We start from the raw sequence: 26,538 nt of genomic DNA, 5'->3' as shown, positions 1-26,538 counted from the left end.
AGAAAACTCTTGGAGGGATTGATAAATACGAAAAATGATACGACACTCCTCTCCTTCTCGAATGCTTGACCCCGACCCCCACCCCAACCGGCAACAACTCCACAAATTAAGTTATTTGTGTCTTAATTTAGCATAAGATAATATTATGATTAATTTTTTATAGGGAGGATGGGAATTGACCAACCAATCCAACCCTATCCAATGAATATTTTAGCGGGTAACCTGTTTTTGCTCGCCACGACTTTCGCTGTTTCCACGCCGTCAGATCATATTGGCTATTGGATAAGCTCCGTAGTCCCCACCATGGTTGTCCGTGTCCTAGTGCATCCTTCTTTCAATTACAATACTAACCCTCCTTCCCTCCCTCCCATGTTTGACCTGTGCTTTTGTTCATGAACCGGAGAAAGGGCAGAGTCGTCATAAGTCCAACGCTACTGCCACTCACTTTCACACAAATCTCATTTAACAAACTTTGATCCACACTCCTCTCTTCTTCCTTCTCTTTAATCAACAAAAGCAAACAAACCGAAAAAAGATCATTCATTCCAATCTCCATCGTACTCACACGCACGTTACCGAACCAAAAAAATGCTTGCAGTTCTCCACAAATCGGTGGCTAAATGCCCTGAAGCATTACTGCAGAACACCCAACCTCAATCTGTTTCCGCTCTCAAAGACGGATTCTTGGCGAACCATTTCTCCTCCGTGCACCCCGGCTCCGTCGTCATCAATCTTGCTTCTTCTGGTTTCATTGCCTATTCTTCTGATAGACAGAACCCTCTTTTGCCCAGGTTTTCATGCTCTCCCCCTTTCTCCTTTTTTCATTTGGTGGGTCTACTCTACTGTTTCCCATCAGATCTATATCTTGTTGTTGGGTTGTTTTTGTTGCGGATATGTGCTTGGGTTCTGTGTTCTTCCTCGTGGTTATGCTTCTTGTGTTGTTAGAACTTAGACGATCGAGTTTTTCAATAGGGAGTTGTAGATCTTATATTCCTTTCCTTTTGTGCCCTCATCGCTTCTCTTCTTATTAGATTGTACATGATAATATGCTTTACAGTGTATATGTGCAGTGATCACTTGTTTTTCGTGTTTGTTTTCTTGTTTTAGATTTAGCGGAAACCTAATTGCTCTAGTAGTATTTCTTTTCTTAATGTTGAGCTTCCTGAGGCATATTATTTTGGAGTATGTCTTTGGCAGAGTGCAGATATCCTATCATGATCCTTGTTGTGATGGACCTTTGAGTAATTATTTGCAGTAAGAGTGTTTTAAGTAATCATGTTGATTCTATATGCTTCGACTGCAAAGAACCATCTCTTTTCAATCTCGTATGATCTTGTATTCATCAACAATTGCGAAGGTCTCTAATCTAGTTTTTCCGTAATTTTTCAGACTTTTTGCTGTTGTTGACGACATATTCTGCTTGTTCGAAGGCCACATCGACAATGTTGCACATCTTAAGCAGCAGTATGGCTTAAGCAAGACAGCGAACGAAGTAATCATTGTTATTGAGGCTTACAGGACTTTGAGGGATAGAGGTCCTTATCCCGCTGATCAAGTCGTGAGGGACATTCAAGGGAAATTTGCGTTCGTTCTGTTCGACACAACTTCAAAAGCCACATTTATTGCTTCTGTGAGTGATTAGTCCTGCTGTTGTTGATGTGTTATTTGTTCTACCACATTACAGTATGAATCTTTTTTATGCTGATCTTATATGCAGACTACCTGAGTCCGACTTATTTACATGGATTTTTACTTGTACAGGATGCTGATGGGAGCGTACCCTTCTTCTGGGGAACTGATTCCGAAGGTAATGTTGTTGTTTCTGATGACAGTGAAGTTGTAAAGCAAGGTTGCGGCAAATCTTTTGCTCCATTTCCCAAAGGTATGTTTTTTTTTTATAGTGCTTTTCCTGTGTTCATTTCTGGACGTCTAGTTCTCTTAAATGCATGATGACCACAGGGGTGCAAGTGGATCAGAAAACTTCAAAATGATTTTCATGCTTTTGTTTAATAAACTGCAATGACGAGAAACATCTGAGTTTTGGATACATCATATTGATGATGAGGCTTAACATTTTACGCACTTTATTATTCTTCATGCTCTTCATATGATTTAAAATGCATTGCGTTGCTTTTGTTTTCTCTTTCATACAAACAGAAATATTGAGATTTTCTGATTACAGTTCACCCTGTCCTTCTGTAAGCGTACTAGCCATAATAGTCTTTTACACATTTCCTTCTCTTTTGGAATTCTTTGTGCTATGAATTTCATTTTTCTTTCCTTGTTGGTGTGATTCATCTAAAATGGCATTGAGTAAGAGTATAGGCTTTTTCTGTTGAGCTAGAAGTTTATTTCTTCCTTTTCCAATCTCAAGAAGTAGTGAAGGATATTTTCGGTTATTATTTTAGCTATGGGAATCTTGTTTCTGTTCTTCAGGATGCTTCTTCACATCCTCTGGTGGCCTGAGGAGTTATGAGCATCCAGTGAATGAGTTGAAGGCTGTGCCAAGAGTCGACAGTTCTGGGGAGGTGTGCGGTTTAACTTTTAAGGTAGATGAGGCGTCACGGAAAGAAAAAGCTGGAATGCCTAGAGTTGGTAGTGATGCGAATTGGTCCCAGAACTATTGAAGTGACATGATAAGATATCCCTCACTGCAAAGTTTTCGTTATTACTTGGCCTTGCATTTAACGTACCCTTTATTATGGGGATCTTGATGACTTCTTATTACGGATGTGAGCTTTATGAATCTTAGTAGTACTGTGATCGAGTTTATGTAGCTGTAAAGGAATGTTTCCGGTGTTCTGTTTCAGATTCTCACACTCCCATGCTAAGCTATTTTAATGGTCTTGAATTATGCATAAGAATAACAGCACTTCCATTTTGGAGCAGTGGTAATGCATCGAGTATTGGTTTTTATGTGGTCTACTCTGACATTTCTATATTATATTATTCCCTTTTCTAGTTCAAATTATAGAATTTGAAGTTAGCCTAAGGCTTAGCGGTCTATTTGCAACATCGAGTCGTCAAAACTATTATAAGTTTAGTGACATAACCACATATAGCTCCTGTACGTGGCCAGTTGATTTGCATTTTAAAATGATAGGAATATTGGCAAACGGAAAATATTTACATTGAGTGAATGAGCATAAGAACACGTCTGGCAGTAAACCTAAGCATATCCGGTTTTTTTGTAAAGCTTTACATTTGAAAGTAACAACTAAGAAATCCGTCTTAATTAGGATACCTTTTGCATTTACTTGAACCAACAATAGAAGGGCGTTGTGGCTGATTCAATCCTTTGCATCTGCAATTCCACCTGGAGTTATCTGGAAAACTTGCTTCTGTTAAGAAAAACCAGCAAATGAATATATGCATCTGACTTCACAGCTTCAATGCTTAGTTGCCAAGTGAATTCATGCTCGTGCAACTTGGGCCGGGAATAGAACATTGCCAACTCTCAACCTTGTTACAGAATTCAATCAAGATTGAATACATTAAGTACTAAGTTTAACACAAAAAGAAAGGATATTGCTTCAGCTTCAGGAAGATTGGGGGCATCAAAAACCTTGCACACACGTTGTTCGCCTTTGCCCTTCCTGAACATTAGCCTTATGGTGGCTGCATGAGCCAAAACATGCCCTCCTGCTGGCTTCTTCGGATCTGATATAAAGACTCCTCCTCCAGGATCGGCAATAACTGCAGTCATTAGTTGAACAAAATGAATCAGCAAAAATGGTAAATAGCTAAGCAAATCATTGGAGTTTAGTTGGGAAACTAAAGCAAATTTCTTGCTTTCAAGCATGCAGTAAAGTTTGGGTTGAGAAGTCCGAACTGTTACTTGTTGAATGCATGTTAACCCTACCCTGGTTGGTCATATACACAGCAACATTGAATTCCTCAGCAATCTTCATCAATCTTGAGAGCATCTGAGCTAACTTTTGCTGTAAAATATCAACAGATTTGTATTACTATAGAGAGCTTGCATTTACTGAAGGATCTTCTAAATCAATAGTAATCGTTTAATGGTGGCCCAGACCTGGCGTTCTGCAAGTTCTCCTCTTCCTGTGAAGTCTACTCGAAAGAGGGCTATCACCGAATCAACAATCTGAAAGCACAGTTCTGACATATTAGATCCTTAGCTTACCTGATTCATACTATGACAATGGGTGGAGTGTGCTAATTTTGCTCACCAAAAGTCTGAAAGGCTCTTCAGCCATCTTGGCTGCTAGACCAAGAAGCAGGTTGTACTGATGCTCGTATGTATAAGCACGAGCATATATGATCTTTTACAAGTACAAGAAAGCTGAGAATGAGATACCAGAAAGCAATTGACTGAACAGGCATGAATGAGCCATAGAAATAAGCTTTACATTGTCAAGTACAGCTCCTGGATCCATTCCAAATCTTTCAGCTATAGGTATAATTCGATCTGGTCGGCTGCAAGGGAATTAAAGAACCAAAGAACAAAAGAAAATGTAGGATTGATGGATTTATTTCTTATCTAATGCCATAAAGCATAGTTATCCAACATTTTAAACCGAACCACAAGGTGTGCAAGAACCATTCAGTAAAGGATACAACGTCCCCTCAGTATCAATGTAAGCAACCTTTCCGTTGCCTCCTCTCATATTAACAGGAAGCTGCAAAATTCAAAATATGAATTTAGAGAACCCAGCTCATCATTGTGAAGAGAAACATAACCTTACAGGACAGCTAGAATATAAATAATAGCTTTTGTAGTTAGATGTGTGATCAGATTTAAATTTTTTCTTCACAAAAGACAAACAAATAAGTCAGCTAACAACTTTGATGTAAAACTTTCACTTATTTTATAACCTGTGTGGAAACACAGAGAGTATGCGCCAGCTGTGTTTTCCCAGATCTGATTCAAATTTCGATTAAGAATGTTAGCCTACAAGTTCATCAGCAGAAAGAAACTAACAAGTATGGTTCAGAAGTATTTGATCAACTCCAGTGGCAAAATAGTGCAGTAACCTGAATTCTCCAAAAGCTTCTGTAATTGCCAGAGTTTCTATCCCACCTTAACAAAGCATGGCGACAAGTGAGTTATGTCGTGCTGAAGATAAATTCACAAATGAAAAGCAAACAGGGAATTTCGTTAATTACCCCCTAGAAGTTCATCTAGAGCTTGACTTCCAGTTGTGATGCGAACAACTGCTTTTCTCTGTACAGCCAACAATAGTGTAATATCAGCTAAAGGACTCTGCACAGTAACACTGAATCACTCCACAAGCAGCTCAAAGGAACTAAAAATCTCACTTTCAGCAGAGCATCGCTTCCAGTGATGTAACCAAAGTTCTGTATAATGAAAGAGACAAACAAACAAACAGCATCAGCATGCACCTCAAGTTTATGTAACTATTAGCAATTATGATCAATGAAAGTACTGACCACTATCTTCTCTACAGCTTCACAGATTTTATCAACTTTTGCCTCGGACAATCCTTTGATTCCAGTCAAACTCTGGAATATTTACAAGAATTTAAGTTCAAATGTGTTGCAAAATTGGTATACGTAAGTAAGGTAGCAAATTCAATCTTCACCTTCTTGGTGTGCATCATTAAGCCATTGCATGTGTAGATGCCAGCATCCTGCAGCTTCTTCACATCTCCAGCATTGATTCCATGAGCCGTCACTGCAAAATGCCATATATTAGCTCTCAAGATAAATATCAAGATATTTTCCTACGATATATCATCCTAACCACCTTGATCTACAGATTATTACGCATTCGACTTCCAGTTCCAGGCAACTGTCAGGACATTATCTCAACATACCATAAATAAGGTAACTATGACTTGATTTCAGTATAATATCATCAAGTGGTAATACAGAGAACTTAGAGATATTAGCATGTGAACCACATGAAATTCGTAGAGGTTTATATCCATATAAGAAATAATTCACAATTAAAGTTGGTTTAAAATTAAATTAATTTTTTCAGGGAGATAACAGAGACATAACTCCTGTTGAATTTATTTTTCTGGATACTAGAATAACAATATCTTTTAGCTTCTAATGTATCACTAGGAATATGCTGGTCATGCAAATCAGAAACATCCAGAAGTTATTGACATATAACTATGAGAAACGCAAGGTCTGATGAGACTTTATGCTCCATGCCAAAACAACGCCCGAGGATGCTTGAAATAATGACGGACATGAACAGGGAACAGGAGACCAGAAGGAAAAGAACAAGAAGTAAAAACATTAGAACACAAACAGATGTCTTCTATATATGAATGGAAGTCATCATAAATGCAAAATCAGAAGAATCAATGTTACAAACCGAATCAAGAATTTCTGCAAGCAAATAATATCATAATTAACAATAAAAAATGTAAGAAGATCGGGAAACCAACGGAAATTCATTCAAATAACAAACACGCAGTAAAAATGGTCTAAAATTATCAGGAACGAAATTCAGTTCTCAGAACTAGTAGAAAACTTCCACAAGCAGAAGGTAAACGTGAATAACGCGTTGGTGCAGTAATTTCGTGAATTAACTGAATCGCATAAAAATCTATTCGCAACTACATGAATGAGTTAAAAATGTGAGAGTGAGTAGTTACATTTATCAATTGCTTCAAACAAGTCTTCTTCATCTTCTATTTCTTCTCTTTCCACGAGCTGTAGCTGGCTCTGCTCTTCAGCTCTGTTGCTCAATTCAATAAAAAAAATATATGCATTAGTAGTTACGTAAATAAGATCGGATGCTCACCGGTCGAACTCCAAACAGAACTTTGCAATAACTCATACTTGAATGCGAGCATTTTTGTCAGGTGTAGAGAGTTTCTATAGGAAAGAATGAGCGCGCGGTTAAACAATACTGATGAGTGTTTTTCAAATGCTCAGGATGGAGCATTATATATGGTGGAACCCACGGGCTTCTTATATTTTGGTTTTATCAAGCTTGAGTTACGATTCATTGCTGCAGACCAACGACGAGTAAAAGTTGTACCTGTCGATCCATACCCTTCGTTCATTTGAGAAAATCAATCTAAAGCTCTCAAGAATCAAGACAAGTTGTTGGATAGTTGTCAATTGGCTATATTACCTTCCATGAGAAACATTTTCTTATTAGTCTCATCATACAGAGATATTAATTATTTTAAATTATACTATTTATTATAAATAGTATTAAAATTATTTAATATTTAAAATTTTGGAAAAACTAAATTATTTTTATTTTAGTTTTAAACAAATAGATTCTTTTTTAACCTTCTTCGTCCCCAGCGCTGGATCTGGACGCCGCCTATAGTTGTATCTTATATATAGTATATGTATAGTATATATAAATATATATATAAATAAATATAAATTACTTAAAATGTAAACCATTCATTTTTTATAATTGAAGATAAATGGTTGTTTTAAGATTATAATGGGCAATTCAACAAAAACTTAACGTCGTTAGGCTTACTTAACGGAAGGAGAGTATGCAATATTTTGAAAAATATAGGGTATTTTTTGCCAATTTCTTTAATACAGAGAATTTTAGCTAAATTTTGAAAACATAAGAGAATTTTTATGCAATTTATCCCTCCAAATAATGGACAAGCTAATATCCTTATGATCAGTAAGATATCTCAATTGCAGCTAACAAATTCGAAAAAATCCCTCTCAAACTCCTCTATAAATATAGGTCTAAAGTAAATCAACAACATAAGCGAACTTTCAATAACTCATTATCACTGTCGAACAATAAGGAAATGCACAGCATGCCATTATTTTGCACTTTTCACTTATATTTCAACTCCATTTTCCATATTCAAGCATTCCACGTCAACCACAGATTATTTCATCATCACCTCACATTTATCAAGCTTTCTTATTTTATTTCCTCAAAATTAATTACGAATTTAAATATCGGTGTGCTAACTACTATTTTGCAAATTAATTCTCTGATGATCTTAAAATTTTTGTAAAAATTCTTTAATCCTTGCGGTGCTACAATTGGACTCCGGTACACATCAATAACATCTTTTATCAATTGCATGATATTATTAAAATTGTAATTTGATTGACTGACAAAATATTACATATAATGAAACCCATTTAGAATCCATAATGTAGTTGAGATTAATTAAACACAACACCCATTAAACTCAAATTAAAATATCTTAAATCCAACTCAATCCAAAACTAAATGAATTGAATTGAAATCATAAGTTTCGGTCCATTTGCCACCACGAGCGTGGGCTATACCTTAAGAAAACCTCTAATAAGATATCCAAAAATAAATAAACACAAAACATATGCTAGTGCTACTAACTTTTTCTAGCGCAGCCTTGTGGCATGGGGAGTCCACTGTGTAATGGGAGCAAAAATGTACAGTCGTTGACATTATCTGCAATTATGTGATAATGGTCCACCGCATGGGCATGGAGCGACGGGATGTTGGAATATGTCGTGTAACTGGGCCGAGTCATGCGTCGGGCATGACTTAGTCGTTGCGTAGTTAACGGCCAGTTACGCAGACCGTGGTGGGCTTCTTGTTTCTTGTGAGTTTGTCCATGACTAATACTTGGGGTGACTGTATGGCTCGTGAATTGTTAGTATTACTGCTTATGTTGTCATTTTTGGTGATTCGACTTGAAACTCTCGGAGATTATACATCTTTACTTGATGGGATTTACACTAATTGAAGTGGTATTAGACAATTAATGTTGTAAATTTCAATCTAGTGGTCTCGATGTTATTGTTGTTGAGAAAACTAAACGCGTCAATGGACATATAATATTTAAACCTAAACTCATTAGACATAGATAATTCCAAAATTCAAATTCAATAATTTTACATTGGACCCACACTTTGATCTGATTATTTAAAATATAACATAATAAAGAGTCAATATGTATTCTCTTAATAGGGTCCAAATAAGATACCTAAGTAACCATTATGTGTATTTATTGACTATAGATCAAGCAAGATAATATCCACCTATTTACATGCCTAGTTCAAGAAACTTTCCTAAAATCAACACCAATGTAAAAGGTGTTGGTGTTGTCTACGACAACACACTCCAACAATCAAATTATTAACTAAATAATGATATCAAATAAACCAAAACAGACAATAATTATAAAAAGAGTCGACACCATAATTAAACTCGCATTTGTATTGGTATTTATGGTGTGTATTGATTATATAATCTACATTTGATTGGTTAGGATTACGTTGCATGTCTTTTTATCAAGAGCGCAAGATTCGAATTATTATTTTGATTTGAAAGCAGACAAAAAAATACTAAATTTTTTATCATATTCAATTAATTTATCTATTATCCTCGAAATAATTTAAATAAAACAGATTTATCCTTACATTACATACATAAAAATGCACAACCGCTCAACCCTAAAATCTAGGGCTCGTCAAGAACTATCTGTAGAATTTGGCTGAGTCACTAACTTGCTAAGCACGATGAGTGGCAATTATAGTAGACATACGCCTAAGCAAGTAATGTCGTATCCCTTTATGCATCTATTCAAACAGTATTATTTGAGATACAAAAAGGTTGAATCATACTTGTTCCTTTTGCCAAGTTGTGCATAAGTCTTCCCTGCAATACTTTTGGCGGACTGTTGTTTGGTATTATGTATTGATTCAAATTTTTTTACTTAAATCAGATTTGATCGAATCAATTCAATTATAAAATAAGTGTGATTAGTTATATTTTTTAAATTAATCATCAACTAGACAATAAATATATTACATTTGCTATATAATTGATTTAGATCAAATCAAATTCGATTTGAATTAAAATTTCCTATCTTAACTCGTTTTCTTGTTGGATTGCTTTTCAACATTAAACGGGTAATTTTCTTGACGACTTCTTGTTCTCCAAATTTAGCACGTTTTAAGAATTTAGCTCCAAAAAGAAAAAAAAAAAAAAAAAAAACTTATTTTACTTCTTACGCTGGATTGATTGACCGTAGTAAACTTGAAACCGAAGACAAGATTTTTGGAAACTAAGAAACACCCCCAACAATACCCCAAATTTGCAAATCGACCATCACTTATAAATATCGCTCCGCTTTTCCCCCGCTCCACAGCCCCCACCTTCCTCTAGATTCTAGGGTTTCTCTCTTACATTCAGTAGCGCTCCTCTTCCCGCTGCTTCGGGAAATTTGTAATTTATACACATATACACACTCGCACATCTATTTGTACCCGTACATTTCATGAATTCTTTTCAGTGATCTCTCGCTCTGTCCTTACCAAACTTTCTTTGCTCTTTCAGTTATATTTTTCCTGAATAGGTCCTCCAAAGTTGGAGAATTTTCTCTAAATTCATGCGGTTTTAGTGTTCATTTTGAAGAGAAAGGAAGAATGCAGGTGAAGGAATTGGAGAAAATTGAAACTTCCGACTTAAAAGAGCAAGAAAATTTGGAAAAAACCGAGGAAGTGGAGGCTTTGGGGGAGAATTGTGGAAAAAAGGATTTGAGTTTCAATTCCGTCATTGATGTTTCTGGAAAAAGATTGGATTTTCCTCTGATTAATGGCGAGGAAAGCACGGTGGAAGAGGTGTATTTGTACAAGAATGAGTTGAATTTGATTCCGAGGGCTGTGGGGAGGCTTAAGGGTTTAAGAACACTGAAGTTTTTTGCGAATGAAGTAAATTTGTTTCCAGTGGAGTTTGCGAATTTGGTGCAGCTAGAAAGCTTGCAAGTGAAGGTAACTGATCCTGGAGTTAGTGGGTTGGAGTTGAGTAAGTTAGGGAATTTGAAAGAACTGGAGCTCAGTAGAGTGCCGCCAAGGCCTTCTAGTTTCCCAATTCTGAGCGAGATTGCTGGACTTAAGTGCTTGACTAGGCTCTCTGTTTGTCATTTCTCGATAAGGTAATATGCCCTTTTAATGGTTTGCAGAGGAATGTGCATTTGCTTGGTCAATAGTACAATGTAGTAATTTTATGTATGGAAGTGTGCCACTGTTATTTGTTATGGGGGTGGATTTGTTGTTTCTGTTCGATATTAATGAAATTGCAGAAGAGATAATCTTTATTAACTTTTGTATCTTATTTTACCTGATATAGGGTGTTAGAACAGTTTCTCCTTTATTAATAGTTGCCCATGTTAATCATACTTGATATTGTGTGTATAGTGCCTGGTAGTCGTCCGTGCGTCTAGCTGCGTAATTATCAGTTTTGGGAGTTACGTGGAAAAACATCTCAAGATCAGATGTGGTTTTGGTGACTGTTGACATGAGTAATGGGAAACCATTCTTGCTTGTGTAATATACAGACAAATGCTTTTAAAGTTCTACCTGTGCATATTCGACACGTCTTGGACACCTTGGATTTTTTTGTTGTTATGTTTGCTCAATTTCATGAATACCTGAGGATTAATTAACTAATAGATTTTCTATATGTCTGTTCCATGTTCTCATTTATATTTCTCCTGAAAAATGCTTTGTATCTAGTTAAATGCAACCCCTTCTTTTTCTCCTCTCCCCTGGACTCCTCTGTCTGTCAATTTTGTGCACCTTCTAAGTATGAGAGTGAATGACAATGTCGTTCTGCTTCCAGCACAGATGCATCTGCCGAATCTGAATGTCTAATTTAACATAATGCTTTCCAGCATGAAGTGGTGGTATTTTGAGGTATTCAATCTCGGGGAAAATAGTTATGCTATCTTTTCGTTCCCACCTGCTCTGCCCCGCTCAGCAGTATTACTCCTTTTTCTGATAATTATTTCTAGCTATTGCTTTCCTCATATTGGAATCTCATTGATTGATAGTCCTGCTCGATATAATTCCTTATTATCTTAGTAGTTATTGCAGGTGTAGTGTACATTGTGCATGTGTTTGTGGATTAGTTTTGAGAAAGTTGTGAATTAATGCATGTGTTCTTTTCCTGCAGATACCTTCCTCCAGAAATTGGCTGCCTTAGTAATTTAGAGTACTTGGATCTTTCATTTAACAAGATGCGGAACTTACCAGATGAAATTGCTTTGTTGGACATGTTGATATCTCTGAAAATAGCCAATAATAAATTGGTTGAGCTACCTTTGGGACTTTCCTCACTGCAAAAATTGGAGAACTTGGACCTGTCAAATAACCGATTGACTTCCTTAGGGTGTTTAGAACTTGAAGCTATGCGTAACCTTCAAACTCTATATCTTCAGGTGTGTAGACATGATATGATACTAAAATCAATTCAGTGATAAACTAATTGGTGGCATCTCTTTGTGATGTAGTTGTTTTTGTGTGTGTATATAAATTAACTCGGTCATCGTTTTCTATTTTGTTCTCAGTAGCTCTGTTGTTATTTTATCATGTAAGCCTGATATATAATTTCTTGTATTTTTTGTCATAATTATTGAAGCATAATCAGATACGTGGTATTCAAATACCGTCATGGATATGCTGCAATTTGGAAGGCAACTGCAGGAATCTATCAAATGACGAATCTGCTGAGATGGATGTGTATGAAGGCGTCATCCTGGAGATTCATACTACTCCTTGTAATGAATAAGCCTCTCTCTTCTCTCACACACAACCCTAGCCCAAATTAAAAAAAAAAAAAAAGAAAAGAAAAGAAAAGAAAAGAAAAGAAAAGAAAAAACATGTTTGTGGGTCCTCTCCTCTCTGCCTGGGTATTGCTCTTTCACGTGAATATATCACATTCTAATATTAGTGGTTTGATGATGCAGGCTCTTCTGTTGCACCATCAAGTCATTTGAGTGGATTGTCACCTAGCAATCGATGTTTAGCTGCACGAAGGGCCAAAGGATGGAAACGCCGGTATAATTTGAAAACAAAAGCTCGGCAGGAGAGATTGATTAACTGCAAGAAATGGAAAGTTGATACGAGCAGCCGAAGCTCTTCTGAAAAATGCACGACATGCAGTGTGTCTGTTAATAGTGATAATGCCACATCACAAGGTTTATCTGTCATTGCAGATGCAGAGCTTGACAACAAAGATATATTTTCAGAAGAGAAGATACATGGAAACTCACTTGTCGCTCCTAGAAATGAGGACTTTACAGCAAAGAATAAGTCTGTGGATGGATGTTCATGTTCAGAAATTGATTCTGATGGGACGCAAAAAGATGTGGAGGCCAATGGTTTGCACTCTGCGAGTGTGGTCTCTCTCTCTCATGCTGTTGAAGTGCTGGATGAAGGTTCATCTTCTGAAGTATCTAATTATCTACTAAAGTCAAAAAGGCATTCAGACAAAGATCTTGATAATCCCAAGCCCACCAAATACCGCAGGCCAACCAATGATCCCTCTTACTTGTCACGCCAATATAGTGAAATATCATTTTGTGGAGTCATGGATCGTCTGCCTGACGGATTTTATGATGCAGGACGAGATAGGCCCTTTATGCCACTGGCTAGTTATGAGAAAAATCTGTATCTTAATTCGCGGGAAGTGATTCTTCTTGACCGGTAAGTGCTTTTTGATCTGCAATTCTTTTCCTTATATAGATGTGCTTTGCTTTGAATGAATAGCTTACAGACATATAATGGGCCTAGTCATGTAAAAAGCTGCCAGAAAGATTCATAGTCAACTTGTAGCTGTAAATGCTGTAATCATTTAAGTTTCTAATCAGGGAAAGAGATGAAGACTTAGATGCCATTCTGTTATGTGCTCGAGCCTTGGTGTGCCGGTTTAGGCAGATGAACAGTTCTATTGATGAACATAGAGATTCTGCGAGCGATAAAAATTTGCAGACTGCATCCTTGCTGGCTCTTTTTGTGTCGGATCATTTTGGAGGAAGTGATAAAAGTGGTGTTCTTCAGAGGACACGGAAAGATGTTTCTGGTTCAAATTGCAGGAAACCTTTTGTTTGTACGTGTGCTACTGGGACCAACAGTGATGCTAATAAAACCAATAAGCTGAGTGTGGACCCCATGGAAGATACTATTTTCCGAGACATCTGTGAGAAGGCTCTTCAATCTATAAAAGAAAGACGAAATTCTATTGTAGTTCCCATTGGGAGTCTGCAGTTTGGTGTTTGTCGGCATAGAGCGTTGCTGATGAAGGTACTATTTTATGTTAGTTAAATATCTCCTGTTGAATGAACAGGAATGCTTTATGAACTGAGGTAGTTTTTTCATCTACTGCAGTATCTATGTGATCGCATGGAGCCTCGAATCCCTTGTGAGCTTGTAAGGGGTTACTTGGACTTTTCTCCACATGCCTGGAATGTTGTCATTATAAAAAGGGGTGAGTCATTGGTTCGCATGATAGTTGATGCATGCCATCCCCATGACATCAGGGAGGAAAGTGACCCTGAATATTTTTGCAGGTTAGCGAAAGAGTTTTCTTTTCACTGCTATAGTGTTTATTTCACTAGATAATGCTAATTATTTGCATGGCATAGTAATGGATAACTTTGTTTTAAATCTGGAGGGAGCTAGAAAGTGAATTCTACTGATTATTTGATTTTATTAGTAGAAAGTTGGTTCTAGTTTCCTCAGCGTAATAATAAATTGGCATTCTTATTCAATGATCCACTGCTTTAGCTGAGAGAATCTACTTATTTCATGCTTTTCAACATAGGACTTTCTGCAGCCTACATTTGTTTGAAATTACTTAGTCTGTAAACTGATTCTGAATAGTTGAATTTTTGTTCAAATGCTTTTATCTTCATATGTCCTGCACTGCCCTATCTCATCCTTGAACATTTCTCAGTGATCCATTTACATGGCAGAAATTTCAAAGAACACAAGTTTTGGTAATGACTTTCTAAGTTTCTTACGCACTTGAATTTAGGTATATTCCATTAAGCCGGGTCAGTGCTCTTGTGGCCGATTCTGATGCTGGTCCTAATTGCTCATTTCCGTCTATCTCTCTATGTGATGAGATTGGAAAATTAGCATCCACCTCTCTGATGCGATGTAATTTTGGATCACTGGAGGCTGCTGTGAAGGTACTATCCTGTTTGCTCTTGTACCTACATATCCTTGCATCAAGTGTCATTTACTTTTGACTATTCATGATTTCTTTGGTCATTATTACCTGCGACTTTTATCGGCATTGACTTATGAATGTAGCTTTTTTGTAATGTTTGAAACTCTTGCAAATTATCCCTTTTGACCTAGACAATGAGACCCACTTTCTTCAAGAAATGAACTGTAGGAATGTGGCAAATGCAGGTGCGAACCATCAATGTCACTGGGGCTTCTGCTGATGAAGTCAAGAACTTTGAGTTCTCGTGTTTAGGGGAAGTCAGAATGTTGAGTTTCCTGAACCATTCCTGCATTATAGAATTTTATGGTCATCAGATATCATCCAAGTGGTCTCTGACTGAAGATGGAAATTCTGGTGGTCGTATATTACAGTCTGCTATATTGATGGAGTACATAAAAGGAGGATCCTTAAGGGTGAAATTTTTTAGTTCAATCATCCTTGTCTATGTGGCCTTGACTGCTTCATACAGTTTTGTGTCTAATCTCCAGTTGTTGCAATTGACAGACCTATGTGGAGAGACTATCAAGTAATGGTGAGAAGCATGTTGCACTGGACTTGGCACTATCTATTGCCCGAGATGTGGCATTTGCATTGACTGAATTACATGCTAAGCACATTATTCATCGTGACATAAAAAGTGAGAATGTTTTGATTGATCTTGACAAGAAACGGCAGGATGGCACACCTGTCGTGAAGATTTGTGATTTTGATAGGGCAATCCCTCTACATTCTTACTCGCATACGTGCTGCATTGCACATGTTGGAGTACCTCCCACGGATATTTGTGTTGGGACTCCTCGATGGATGGCGCCTGAGGTGTTTCGTGCAATGCACAAGCGTAACATGTATGGGTTGGTAAGTTCTTTCTGTGTCAGTTGTTTACTGTTTTTCTTGTGATAATAGGCAGATTGAGATTTTATATTGTACTAATTCTTGCTTTATTCAGTTACTACTTGGTACTTAACTATTATTATTATAGCCAGGGTAGATATTATGAGAATTGACTATCATGGAAGAGGATTTCCCCGTTTTTGTCACAATATATTGCATTTTAGGCAGTTTTTGCTCTGTTGTAAGCACGCTGTAACTTTGATAATGTGAATGAGTTTTCCCAAGCTTGTTTGCCATTACGAAGCTTTTTTCTTTTAATTATTCTTGGTTATCAATCTTTTCTGCCCTTTTCCTTTCTGCCATGCTGGTATGAAATGCTGTTAACCTCCACCCCAGCAGTCAAATCCACATGCATGACTTTAGCTGATCAAATGATGCAGCAGTTTGTTTATCACAATCGGATACAACGACATTTTTCATTCAACTAGTAGCTCTCAATATTATACTGGAGATGTTGTATGGTTAACAACGGTTCCTCATGGTCGTGTAGGAAGTGGATATTTGGTCATTTGGCTGCCTGCTTCTGGAATTGTTGACTTTACAAGTCCCTTATTTTGGATTGCCAGAATCTGACATCCACGACTCTCTGCAGGTAACCTGATATTATTCTGTTTATTATTGTTTATCTTATACACATGATGAGTAACTATAAGATACCTGTGAAGACTGTCATCAGAATTGTATGCAATTCCATGATGTTTTAAAACTTGGTATGAACACATAGAAGTTACTCTTTTGTTGTTTTGGGTTCTATTGAATGAGAAAGCAGTTGCCATGGTAGATTTATGCCATTAATTGTTTCCTGAAGTGCTTCAAACTTGTGAGGGTCTTGAAACAAAGCTTATACTCAAACCATGCAGAAGGGAGAACGGCCTAAACTGACAGAGGAACTGGAGGCGTTGGCTCAATCTGATGGGGAGCTCGAGACTGAATCGGAAACCCTTCAATTTCTTGTCAAACTGTACCATCATTGTACAGAAAAGAATCCAGCTGATCGTCCGTCAGCAGAGAAAATCTATAATTCGTTGCTTGCCCGTGCAGGTTCAGTTACTGATTCAACAAATACGGAGCAAGAATAGATTTCTTTTTCAGGGGATCTATATCACTTGGATCCCAGAATTTTGTAGCACCTACAGAGATTTCTAATGTTAACATTAGGTAACTATTGAGACCACAGTTGGGTTTGAGCCTTGAACCGCAGCAACCTACCTTGTTAAGGTAGCGTTGATTAGATACACAAACTCACTAATTATTCTTAGTATCAGGATTAGTCCAGAAAAACATGAACTTCTTGACATCCATTTTTATACTCTTTGTTTTCTGATTGTAGAGTTGTATGTACGTTTGTATGTCTCATTGTGAGAAATGTATTTTGTTGTTGACCTCATCTTGGCGAAGTGTGTTGATTACTTGTAAAAACTTGCAAAAGGGCCTTCAAGAAATATTGAGGGCCCGACTACAAAGCCCAAAAACAGCTTTGGCTCAATTTGGTCACATGATATATTAAGGACTTGAAGAGGTTAATAATAGTATCCCAACATTGCAAATAAGTACTTGCATTCTACAATGAGTGAAGAAATTGTGTAGACATGCAAAGTTATGAATGTCTTAGCTTCTGGCTTTCTCTCAAGTATTTCCTTGGATAAAGTTGGGAATTGGCGTGCAAGTTGAGCCCAGCTGGCTCGAGCTCGAGCTCAATATTATTTGCGAACTTATTTTTTTTAAAAAAATATTATTTAAGTGTATATTTAATATTATATTAAGTTTATAATTAAAATTCACTATATATTAAAATTATTAGTCAGTATATCTCTTATTTTAATTTTATATAATAATAAAATACAGTATTTGTTTATATTGTTTAAAAATAAGTTTAAGCAACAATTTAGTAAGTTTTGATATTTTTTTTGTAAATAAATATTAAAAATTCACCATCAATTACAATAATTAGTTAACATCTCATAGTTAGTTTTAGATTATATTAAAATATGATATTTTGGTTTATATTAAAATTTAAAGACAAGCTTAATAGCAATTTAGTACATTTTGATAATTGTTTTGTAAATAAATATTAGTATAATGCATATAAATTTTATTGTTACAATTTCAATCCATTACAACCAAATGTATTTATTCACTATGTATTAAAATTATTAGTCCATAACTCATATTTTAGTTTTATATTATACTATAGTATGATTTTTAGTTTATATTATCTAAAAACATTTTATCAACAATTTAGTATATTTTGATAATATTTTTGTAAATAAATATTTTAGTATAATGCATATGAATGTTATCGTTGTAATTTTAATATCCACTATAACAAAATGCATTTATTTTAAAAATTCACCATATATTAAAATTGCTAGTCAATATATCATATTTTAGTTTTAGATGATCTTATAATAAGGTCTTTTGATTTATATTATCTAAAAACAAACTTAATCAATAATTTAATACATTTTGATAAAATTTTCTAAATACATGTTTAATATAATGCATATAAATTTTGTCGTTACAACTTCAATCAATTACAACAAAATGCATTTATTTTTAGAATTCATCATATATTACAATTGCTAGTCAATATATCATATTTCAATTTTAGATGATATTATAATATGATATTTTAGTTCATATTATTTAAAAACAAACTTAATCAACAATGTAATAAGTTTTGATTTCCACTATAATAAAATATAATTTTTATTAGTTATCATATTCCTATATCTATTTAATGTATATAAATAAATATATTAGTTATTTCTCTATTTATTAAATCAATCAATTAATTTCTTAAAATTAAAATTAAAAATAGAAAAGAAAAGGTATTGAGAACTCTTTCTCTCTAACTCTAACCCTCTCTCGCTTGTAGCAGCAAGAAAAAATTGCAGAACTCCAACTCCAACTTCACGTCCACAAATCCATCGGCACACCCTCGCTCCGACTCCACCATTAGCAGGTATTTTTCTTTGTGAAATGTTTTTATTAGTTTGTTGAAGAAAGCAAGTTCTGCTTTCAAGTGTTTGATTAAATGCCTGATTGAATTTTCAAGGTGTTTGATCAAATGCTTTGGCTGAATTTTTGTATCATTGTTGTTTGTATGGTTGGGAATGGTACTTGATGTATTGTTATATGTATTAGAGATGGAGTTTGGATTTTTGTGTATTGTGTAAATGTGTTTTGTTAAATGATTGGACCGAATATTTTTATGACTATCAATTTTATTTGATCGTATTAATTTTTTTTGGTCTTCTTGTTTCATATTTAGATTATTGAATAATGTATTCTAGATGGTACAATAATTTATATTTTTTTAAATCTAGAGATTTCAGAAAAAAAATAAAAATTAATTGAGCTCGAGCTCAGCTTGTGACAATCGAGCTCGAGCTCGAGCCTGAGTCTAATATTTCCGAGCTCGAGATCATAATTTTGGCCGAGCTCGACTCGTTTGCATCCTAAATTTTGGATGGCTTTAGGAGGATTTTTGCGTAAATTATATTTTTGTTTAATATTTTATAAGATATCTGATAACTCACGAGATATTTAAGAGTCTGATATTTTTTTTTAAAAAAAAAAACTAATAAGTTTAACAGTAAGATATTAGTAGTATATAAATTCATTTTACAAAGTATAAAGTTTTCAATTTACTTTTAAAATCTCACCGACTCTTTGAATTTTGTTCATATTAATTGTAAATTATCATTGCTAGCATTTTATAACTTATATAAGTTTATTTTATTCCATTTTTTTTTTAAAAAAAAAAGATGTAATATTTTACAAATTATGAAAACATGTTATAAGCTACATGAACTCAAACTTGTTGAGATAAAAATGTAGCCAAACACCCTCTAAATCAAAGGAAAAAGTGGTTTTGAGCAATTAAGTTTTACAGTCACATTAATTGATTTAGATTTGTGTGTTGGCAGAAATGAGTGGTAAGGTAGTAGGTAGGTAGGGAACAGAAGAATTAAGATTCACTGCTCATCTTAATTAATTCTAATATTAATAATGACTACATTTATCATGTGGTTCAACAGAAGTGGGCTTGCAGGATTTTTATTGCCCTACTACCCTTCTCTTTTCATTTACCATCAGGACACCTACTAACACACTGTTTCAGCCCTCCTATCTCTTCCTCACCTACCTGTTCCATCAATTTTTCATTTTCTTTTCTTTTTTGTTTTCATCCACAAGATCAAGAGATTATCAAAATGTAGGGTTATGATTTGATTTGATCAAAATGGAAGAACATGATGATCTCCCCACACTTGACATCCTGAAAATCATCAAGAAATTCAAGGCTTCTCAATGAAAAGGAGGGTTGTGAGTATTCGACTTGATAAAATTGAATGGTTGTAAAGTCTCGAGAGTCAACGTGGATTCAAAACAAAAAGAGGTTGGGTGGAATCTTGAACTATCCTTGTCTAATGGGCATCCCATGTTTTGTGATGTTGTCATGTATGTTGTCTTTTCTATTAGACTATAGTGTAAGAAAAAGATAAAGAGGGTAATAAATGGGGTTCATCTGCATGCCTTGTTGCACTTTTACCTTTTGTTGTAAGTATGATACTGTGATCTGCCCCTGCACCCCTTCAGATTGATATCTAATTTTTATTCATTTAGAGGTCTGTGTTAGGGTCAGAGGACCACTCTACTCTACCACCACTCTTACCTATATATATAACCTCTTCCACCCTCACACACAAGGACCACTATATATATATATATATATTTAGAGTTTGGTGTGAGGTGGGTTTGTGAACCTAGACATAAACACAAACAAGCATATATTCTATGCCAACTCATTCTTGATGGTATCAAATGTAGAATTTAGTATTGTAATCACATGTGTCGGAAACACAAGATACAAAGATTAAGTTAAAAATTATACTTTTAATCCTCTATTTTAAAAAAAAATTAAAATAATCTTAAAATTAAAAAGATTTGACAGATTTAGTTCTACACTTCAAGAAATTTTCAAAATAATTCTAAAATTGAAAAAACTCAACACATTTAGTCCCATAAATCACGTAAAATAGAGGAATAAATGTATAGGAGACCATTTTAAAAATATCATAAAGCAAGGGATTAAATATATTGACCTCCACATCCTATGAGACTAAAAATATAATTATGCCCAAACTTAATTTTGGGGGCGGGGGGTGGAAAATTCAGTGGCACCCATATGAATTTTTGCCTACATACCTTACATGAGTCCAACCATTGATAATTGGGATAATTACACTCTGAATCCCTTGAGTTTTGATGTAGTTACACGTAAATTTCATATGGTTTGAAAAATTACATCATACACTCTTGAGATTTGCTTATGTCTTAACGAATAAGTCCATTGTTAGTTATAATTTACTGAATTTATTGATATTAATTAAAAAAATGAATGAAAATTGATATTGAACCTCGATTGACTTATTATTGACATTTTGCAGGTCAAATAATTTTTTTGAACTAAATTACCCTTATAATGGTGAAGATATACATCCGACCATGCATTAATGCGTGAAGACATATGATGGTAATTTGGTCCTAAAAAAATTATTTGACCTATAATAAATCAGTGATAAGTTAAACGGGACTAAATATAGTTTTTTTTTCTGATTTTTTTATCAATATCAATAAATTCGATGAATTTTGATTAACGGGGAGACTTATTTATTAGATGAAAGCAAATTTTAGGGGTGCTAGATGTAATATTTCAAACCACAGGGGGTCTATATATAATTACGTCAAATTTTAGGGGAGGGGAGTGTAATTACTCCTTAATAAATTATGTGGATAAAAACATATAGGGATAATTATACTTCGCTACCCTGAGGTTTGGTGTAATTACATGTAAACCCCATATAGTTTGGGAATTACATCTAGCACCCTTGAGGTTTGCTTTCGTCTATCAAATAAATCTATCCGTTAGTTAAAATTTATCAAATTTGTTGATATTAACAAAAAAAAGTTATATTTATCCTCAATTGACTTATTACCGGCTTATTACAAGTCAAACAAATTTTTTATGATCAAATTACCCTTAAACGTCTTCACACATTAATGCATGTGGGGATATATATTTTCACCGTTATAAGGGTAGTTTAGTTTGAAAAAAAAATATTTAACCTGCAATAAGTTAGTAATAAATCAATTTAAGGTAAATATTAATTTTCATTCGATTTTTTGTTAATATTAGTAAATTTAGTGAATTTTAATTAAAAAAAGAGTTATTGTTACACCGAAGTAAACTTTAAGAATGCTATACGTAATTTTTTAAACCACAAAATTAACACAAAATCTCATAAAATTATCTCCAAACTTATATGAACGGCATCACCAAGCCCGGGATGGGGGCAGTATGTTGTTTGAAGGTTTTTAATTTCCAAGTCGCAACAAAAATATGGAGTTGTGAGTGCCTTAGCCTTTTTTCTTTTTTCTTTTTCCAATAATTGCCTTAGTTTGTTTCTCCTAAGTTCAACAAAAAATTATTTTAACATTGCCTACAGTTAGTGGCTATAGAATAAAAAAAATATTATTAATCATATTTAAAATAAATTGATGCACAAACTTAAATTATTTACTATGCAAAAACATTTAAGAAAAAAGACAAAAACAAGACACAGTAGTTGCGATCAACAAATATTGTGCGATTATAGTTAACAATTATTTATTTAATCATAATAACTGATTATTATTAAATAATATATTTTTATGTAGCGAGCTCAATTAATCTTTCACTCAACAACTACATAATTGATAAAGAAAGATTATGTTTAAAGCTGATTTTTTTAAAAAGAAATGAAAAATATAACGAAAGCTACATGTATATATAGTTGAAAACTTGATTTCAAACAGCAAGAAGCATTGTAGGAGGTAGGTAGATGGAAGGAAGGGTGATTTGCATGGCAATAAGGCAGCCTAGGAGCTGTAGTAATCGAAGCAGTAGGACTTAGGGTTAATGTGACATGACAGCATCATTGCTTTGGTTTGCACGTAATTTAACTAACAACTTTCTCTGCTGCAGAACCCACCACCGCCGCCCACGCCCCATTCCATCCCATGCTTTCTCATACCCTTCAATTTTTATATAAAAATATTTGATGTAATTTTTAAATTATAAAAAATTATATGTAATTATATCAAATATAAAAAAAGAAAATATAATTACTCCTATAATCAGTTATTTCAAATATGTTTAGGTTGTATTAATATCAATACAAGAAATATAATTTTTCATTTATCTCGTTTGATTTTTTTTTATACAAGGATAAAGTAGACAATTCTAAACCTCTATTAAAATCTTAGAAAATTTTTAAATAAAACAAACAAGTATTTTTAATTCAGTCAAATTTTAATGAAGCTCGTTGACTTTTATTATTCTTATTTTTTAAAATTCATTAAGTTTTTGGTTCTTGTTTGGGTGAAGAGGTGCAGTAGTAGGTGGCTGCGGTGTAAGAGAACGTTTAAGGCCCGTTGATTTCCAACTTGTTTGCCTTCTTTTTCTACTGCCACACTGCAGTAGATTAAGACGATGTTGGTCATTGGGTGGGCGGGGGGGGGGGGGGTGTTTTTAATGTTGTTATATATATTTTTTGAACAAATTAATTATAATTATATTATAATTTCATCAATTGTAACAATTAATATCAAATCATTAATAATTACTATAAAAGTAGAAATATAATTTTGCTAATGAAAATAGAACAACATTACTAGAATTTGAATCCATGAGTTATATATAGGCATAAAATCCCAACTTCATCAAATGAATTAAAAATTTGTTTGGAATTTGTCACTTGCTACCAAAAAAAAAAAAAAAGAATTTTTGTTACACTATAAATTGTTATGGTTTAAAAATTATGGTAAATCAATACTATTAACCACAATTAAATAAAATCAAAGTAAAAATTTAAATTTTTATCACGATTAATCAATATTCATCATGGTTTTTCGTCATAACCAATATTTGCCATGATTTCAACCATGACTATTGTTTTGGAAACAAAGGTCAATTGTCGCTGCATAATCATAGTTAATTTGTATTTGCCATAATTTTTTTTTTATTATTATAGTAATTAACCCTAGTGAAAAATTATATATTTTTTTAATGATAGTGTCTTTAAGTTGCAACGATCAATTTGGGATTTCAGGCTCCACTAAACTTAATACATGAATATTAATAGTTTAAAAATATTATTCAATTTTTTTGATATAATATATATAGTTGCAAGACCTAATCTGCATTAATTATATATATATATATATATATATTTATCATAAATCATTACTACGACTTAGTTAATACCTTTTTTGAATGATAATTTTGATATTATCCCTAAACAATTATTAGTCAACAATATATATATGTTTTCTCATAATGCAATCATGAGGAAATAGCGAAAATGAATAATTAAAGTGGATGTTATTAATTTGATGAGGAATATGATGATGATGATGCATGTAGCCAATGGAATATGTTCCAAAAACAATGGAAAAATAAAAATTAAAAAAGTAATAATTTGTAAGTGAAAAACAGAAAGAGTGAAGGGCCGAAAGTATAATGACTATTTTAATTATAAAGATATGAGATTATGGATCCTCTTCACTTTTCATATCAACAAATATTCTTTAAAGTGTACACAAATCCAATTAATCATGTTTAAAACAACAATCATTGCAATATTATATCACACGAATTTTTACATCGCTCTCGAATGTTTTTATGTGAGGTATAGATTTTTTTTTTTTTTTTGTTAGAGTTTCATGATTTATTTTTTGAAATTGTCTTATATAAAAATTGTTTTTTACTCAAATTAAATTTGTCTGAATCAAATCAAATAATGGACGCATTCAATATCTGTTTATGTTATACATAGAGAGGATCACCAGCTAGCACTGTCTAGCTAGTGTAAAAACTTAAATTCAAACCCAAAAAATAAAATAAAGAAAATAAATTGATGTAATATATATATATATATATATGTATGTATACATAGATACAAAGACAAAAAGATTTACCACCACTAGTCATTTTCTTGATTGTCTGCTTCAGACCATAAAATTTATAACGGTCCAGCTGGATTATAAGTAAAGTCCAAGAAATGGCAATTCAGGAAGGAAATTGCCATCGGAACTGCTCCAAGAAAAGATGCTAAACAGGAATTTACTTATTTGCACACAGAGAGAAAGTAAAGGAAAAAAAAAAAAATACAATTTTGTTATTCTAATTATATGATGGTGGCATTTTCAGTCCTGTTAAATTTAAAAACTGTAATAAAAAAATGGCATATTTAATCCAAATCTTGCTGGAAAAAAGTTAAATTGGCTGCAAATTATCACATGTCTTGCACGTGTAACTTAATTAATTTGGATCCTTTTAGAAAATTTTCTGACTCTTTTGCTGACATGGCATGAGGAATGTAAGGAAAAATATAATTTTTATCCTATAAGTATAGGGATGATACATTTAGCCCAAATGTCATTAGGGCAGAAATACTACATTAACAAAATTGGCCGAACAAATTAAAAATTTTCAAATTAAAAGGGTCATATGCCAAGTATGTGCTAAATTTCATTGAATTTAGCATTTTTTTTATGATATTTAGACTATACGTGCTATTTTCTTTTTTAAATTATAGTTCTGAATTACAAATTCAAATTTGGAAAGGATACTAGAAGGAACTTGACATTTAATCATGTCTAGTTTTTATGGCTAAAATTAAACAGTCGTAATAAATAGTCATGATTTGTCATCACCATGTAATGGTTGTTGGTTGTGGTTTTTACTATCGTGATTAAAATATTAATTCATTATGGCAAAAATAGTTTTCATTGTGAATAATCTAAATCTTTGTATTCATTTTGTTGCGTTGTGGTTAATAATAATTATTTATCATAATTTTAGTCCATAACTAATAATATTATAGCCAATAGTAAATTTTCTTCTAGTAAAACTATGGCAGTACCCCTCATAATTATAGAACTAAAATTTCATTTTTCTTGAAATTAAAGATGGGCAGTGGGAATGATAATATAATTGTAGGGTTGATGAGATGCTCTTTCAATTTCCTCTTTTATGTGAATCTTCACATATAAACAAATTAAGCCATGGAAAAATATGGTCCCCTCTTTCTACTACTTTCTTAAATATAATTCTTTTGGCCCCTCTTAGATGCCCTTTCTCATATATGACACACACACACACTCTTACCCTTTGTGAAAAATGCTGTGTGATATATACAACGGGTTTAATGGACCTGGGCTAGCTGGATTTTATGGCAAAAAAAAAAAAAAAACAAAAAGAAAGTGAATGTATCGTGTGACAAAAAAAATAATATTAGTGATAAAATATAAAGTGAAAATATCAAATTATATATCACTAATGTAGTATTAATTAATTTATGTTTTGCTATGCTGTGATTTTAAAAGATTTTTAACTGCTATAAGAATTATGTTTGAGTTGTCACTGTTTGATTAGTCACAATTCAACGACTCGAATATAGTGACAATTATATTGATTTTCATTGAATTATTCTTATACATTTGTTAGCCGTGTAAATTTTATAAATAATTCTTTTGTCGTTAATTAACTATCATCGATTGGTTACAATTTTTTATACAGTTCTTGTTGCTAATGTAATTATAAAAACCCTTTACCAAGATTGAATAAAACTTATTGTCATATATGATTTAAGTGAAAA

The 26,538-nt window shown here is 33.6% G+C and overlaps 3 protein-coding genes across 5 annotated transcripts; 2 read left to right on the top strand and 1 right to left on the bottom strand.

Moving 5' to 3' along the window:
- The first annotated feature begins 479 nt into the window (after positions 1-479).
- LOC105171295 (aluminum induced protein with YGL and LRDR motifs) lies at positions 480-2,914 on the top strand. The gene is made up of 4 exons (XM_011092362.3): positions 480-791; positions 1,390-1,630; positions 1,762-1,882; positions 2,437-2,914. The coding sequence occupies exons 1-4, from the start codon at positions 589-591 to the stop codon at positions 2,625-2,627; spliced, it is 756 nt and encodes a 251-aa protein (XP_011090664.1). The 5' UTR covers positions 480-588; the 3' UTR covers positions 2,628-2,914.
- A 561-nt stretch (positions 2,915-3,475) lies between these two features.
- Positions 3,476-6,873, bottom strand: DMC1 (DNA repair (Rad51) family protein). The gene is made up of 14 exons (XM_020697344.2): positions 6,781-6,873; positions 6,594-6,676; positions 5,565-5,656; positions 5,413-5,484; positions 5,281-5,319; positions 5,128-5,185; positions 4,996-5,041; positions 4,837-4,882; positions 4,579-4,640; positions 4,371-4,437; positions 4,191-4,283; positions 4,037-4,105; positions 3,863-3,941; positions 3,476-3,696 (listed from the first exon to the last, which is right to left on the bottom strand). Exons 1-14 carry the CDS (start codon positions 6,792-6,794, stop codon positions 3,476-3,478), a joined length of 1,041 nt encoding a protein of 346 aa, XP_020553003.2. The 5' UTR covers positions 6,795-6,873.
- Positions 6,874-10,051: 3,178 nt separating this feature from the next.
- Positions 10,052-17,219, top strand: LOC105171293 (Leucine-rich repeat protein kinase family protein). 3 transcript variants are annotated; one of them, XM_088886010.1, is made up of 11 exons: positions 10,052-10,862; positions 11,882-12,146; positions 12,356-12,485; positions 12,675-13,413; positions 13,578-14,010; positions 14,095-14,276; positions 14,744-14,900; positions 15,127-15,354; positions 15,446-15,796; positions 16,323-16,424; positions 16,693-17,219. In XM_088886010.1, the coding sequence occupies exons 1-11, from the start codon at positions 10,354-10,356 to the stop codon at positions 16,909-16,911; spliced, it is 3,315 nt and encodes a 1,104-aa protein (XP_088742136.1). In that variant the 5' UTR covers positions 10,052-10,353; the 3' UTR covers positions 16,912-17,219. The 3 variants fall into 3 exon arrangements, with proteins under 3 accessions (XP_088742136.1, XP_088742137.1, XP_088742135.1); XM_088886011.1 differs by having other exon boundaries at positions 12,347-12,485; positions 16,641-16,848; XM_088886009.1 differs by having other exon boundaries at positions 10,053-10,862; positions 12,347-12,485.
- The last annotated feature ends 9,319 nt before the right edge of the window (positions 17,220-26,538 follow it).

The sequence above is a fragment of the Sesamum indicum genome, linkage group LG10 (genome assembly GCF_026168435.1).
Source record: "Sesamum indicum cultivar Baizhima isolate 11 linkage group LG10, ASM2616843v1, whole genome shotgun sequence".
In the NCBI taxonomy this organism is placed as follows: Eukaryota; Viridiplantae; Streptophyta; class Magnoliopsida; order Lamiales; family Pedaliaceae; genus Sesamum; species Sesamum indicum.
Note: the sequence above shows the minus strand (reverse complement) of the source record. Positions and strands in the feature narration are given on the sequence as shown.

Coding starts and splice junctions, on each gene's coding strand:
- LOC105171295 (XM_011092362.3), top strand. CDS start 589: ATGCTTGCAGTTCTCCACAAATCGGTGGCTAAATGCCCTGAAGCATTA. Junction 1,631..1,761: donor AAGCCACATTTATTGCTTCT/GTGAGTGATTAG, acceptor TTACTTGTACAG/GATGCTGATGGGAGCGTACC. Junction 1,883..2,436: donor TTTTGCTCCATTTCCCAAAG/GTATGTTTTTTT, acceptor TCTGTTCTTCAG/GATGCTTCTTCACATCCTCT.
- DMC1 (XM_020697344.2), bottom strand. Junction 5,186..5,280: donor GAAGCGATGCTCTGCTGAAA/GTGAGATTTTTA, acceptor TTGGCTGTACAG/AGAAAAGCAGTTGTTCGCAT. Junction 5,042..5,127: donor TCTAGATGAACTTCTAGGGG/GTAATTAACGAA, acceptor TGCTTTGTTAAG/GTGGGATAGAAACTCTGGCA.
- LOC105171293 (XM_088886009.1), top strand. CDS start 10,354: ATGCAGGTGAAGGAATTGGAGAAAATTGAAACTTCCGACTTAAAAGAG. Junction 10,863..11,881: donor GTTTGTCATTTCTCGATAAG/GTAATATGCCCT, acceptor CTTTTCCTGCAG/ATACCTTCCTCCAGAAATTG. Junction 13,414..13,577: donor GAAGTGATTCTTCTTGACCG/GTAAGTGCTTTT, acceptor GTTTCTAATCAG/GGAAAGAGATGAAGACTTAG.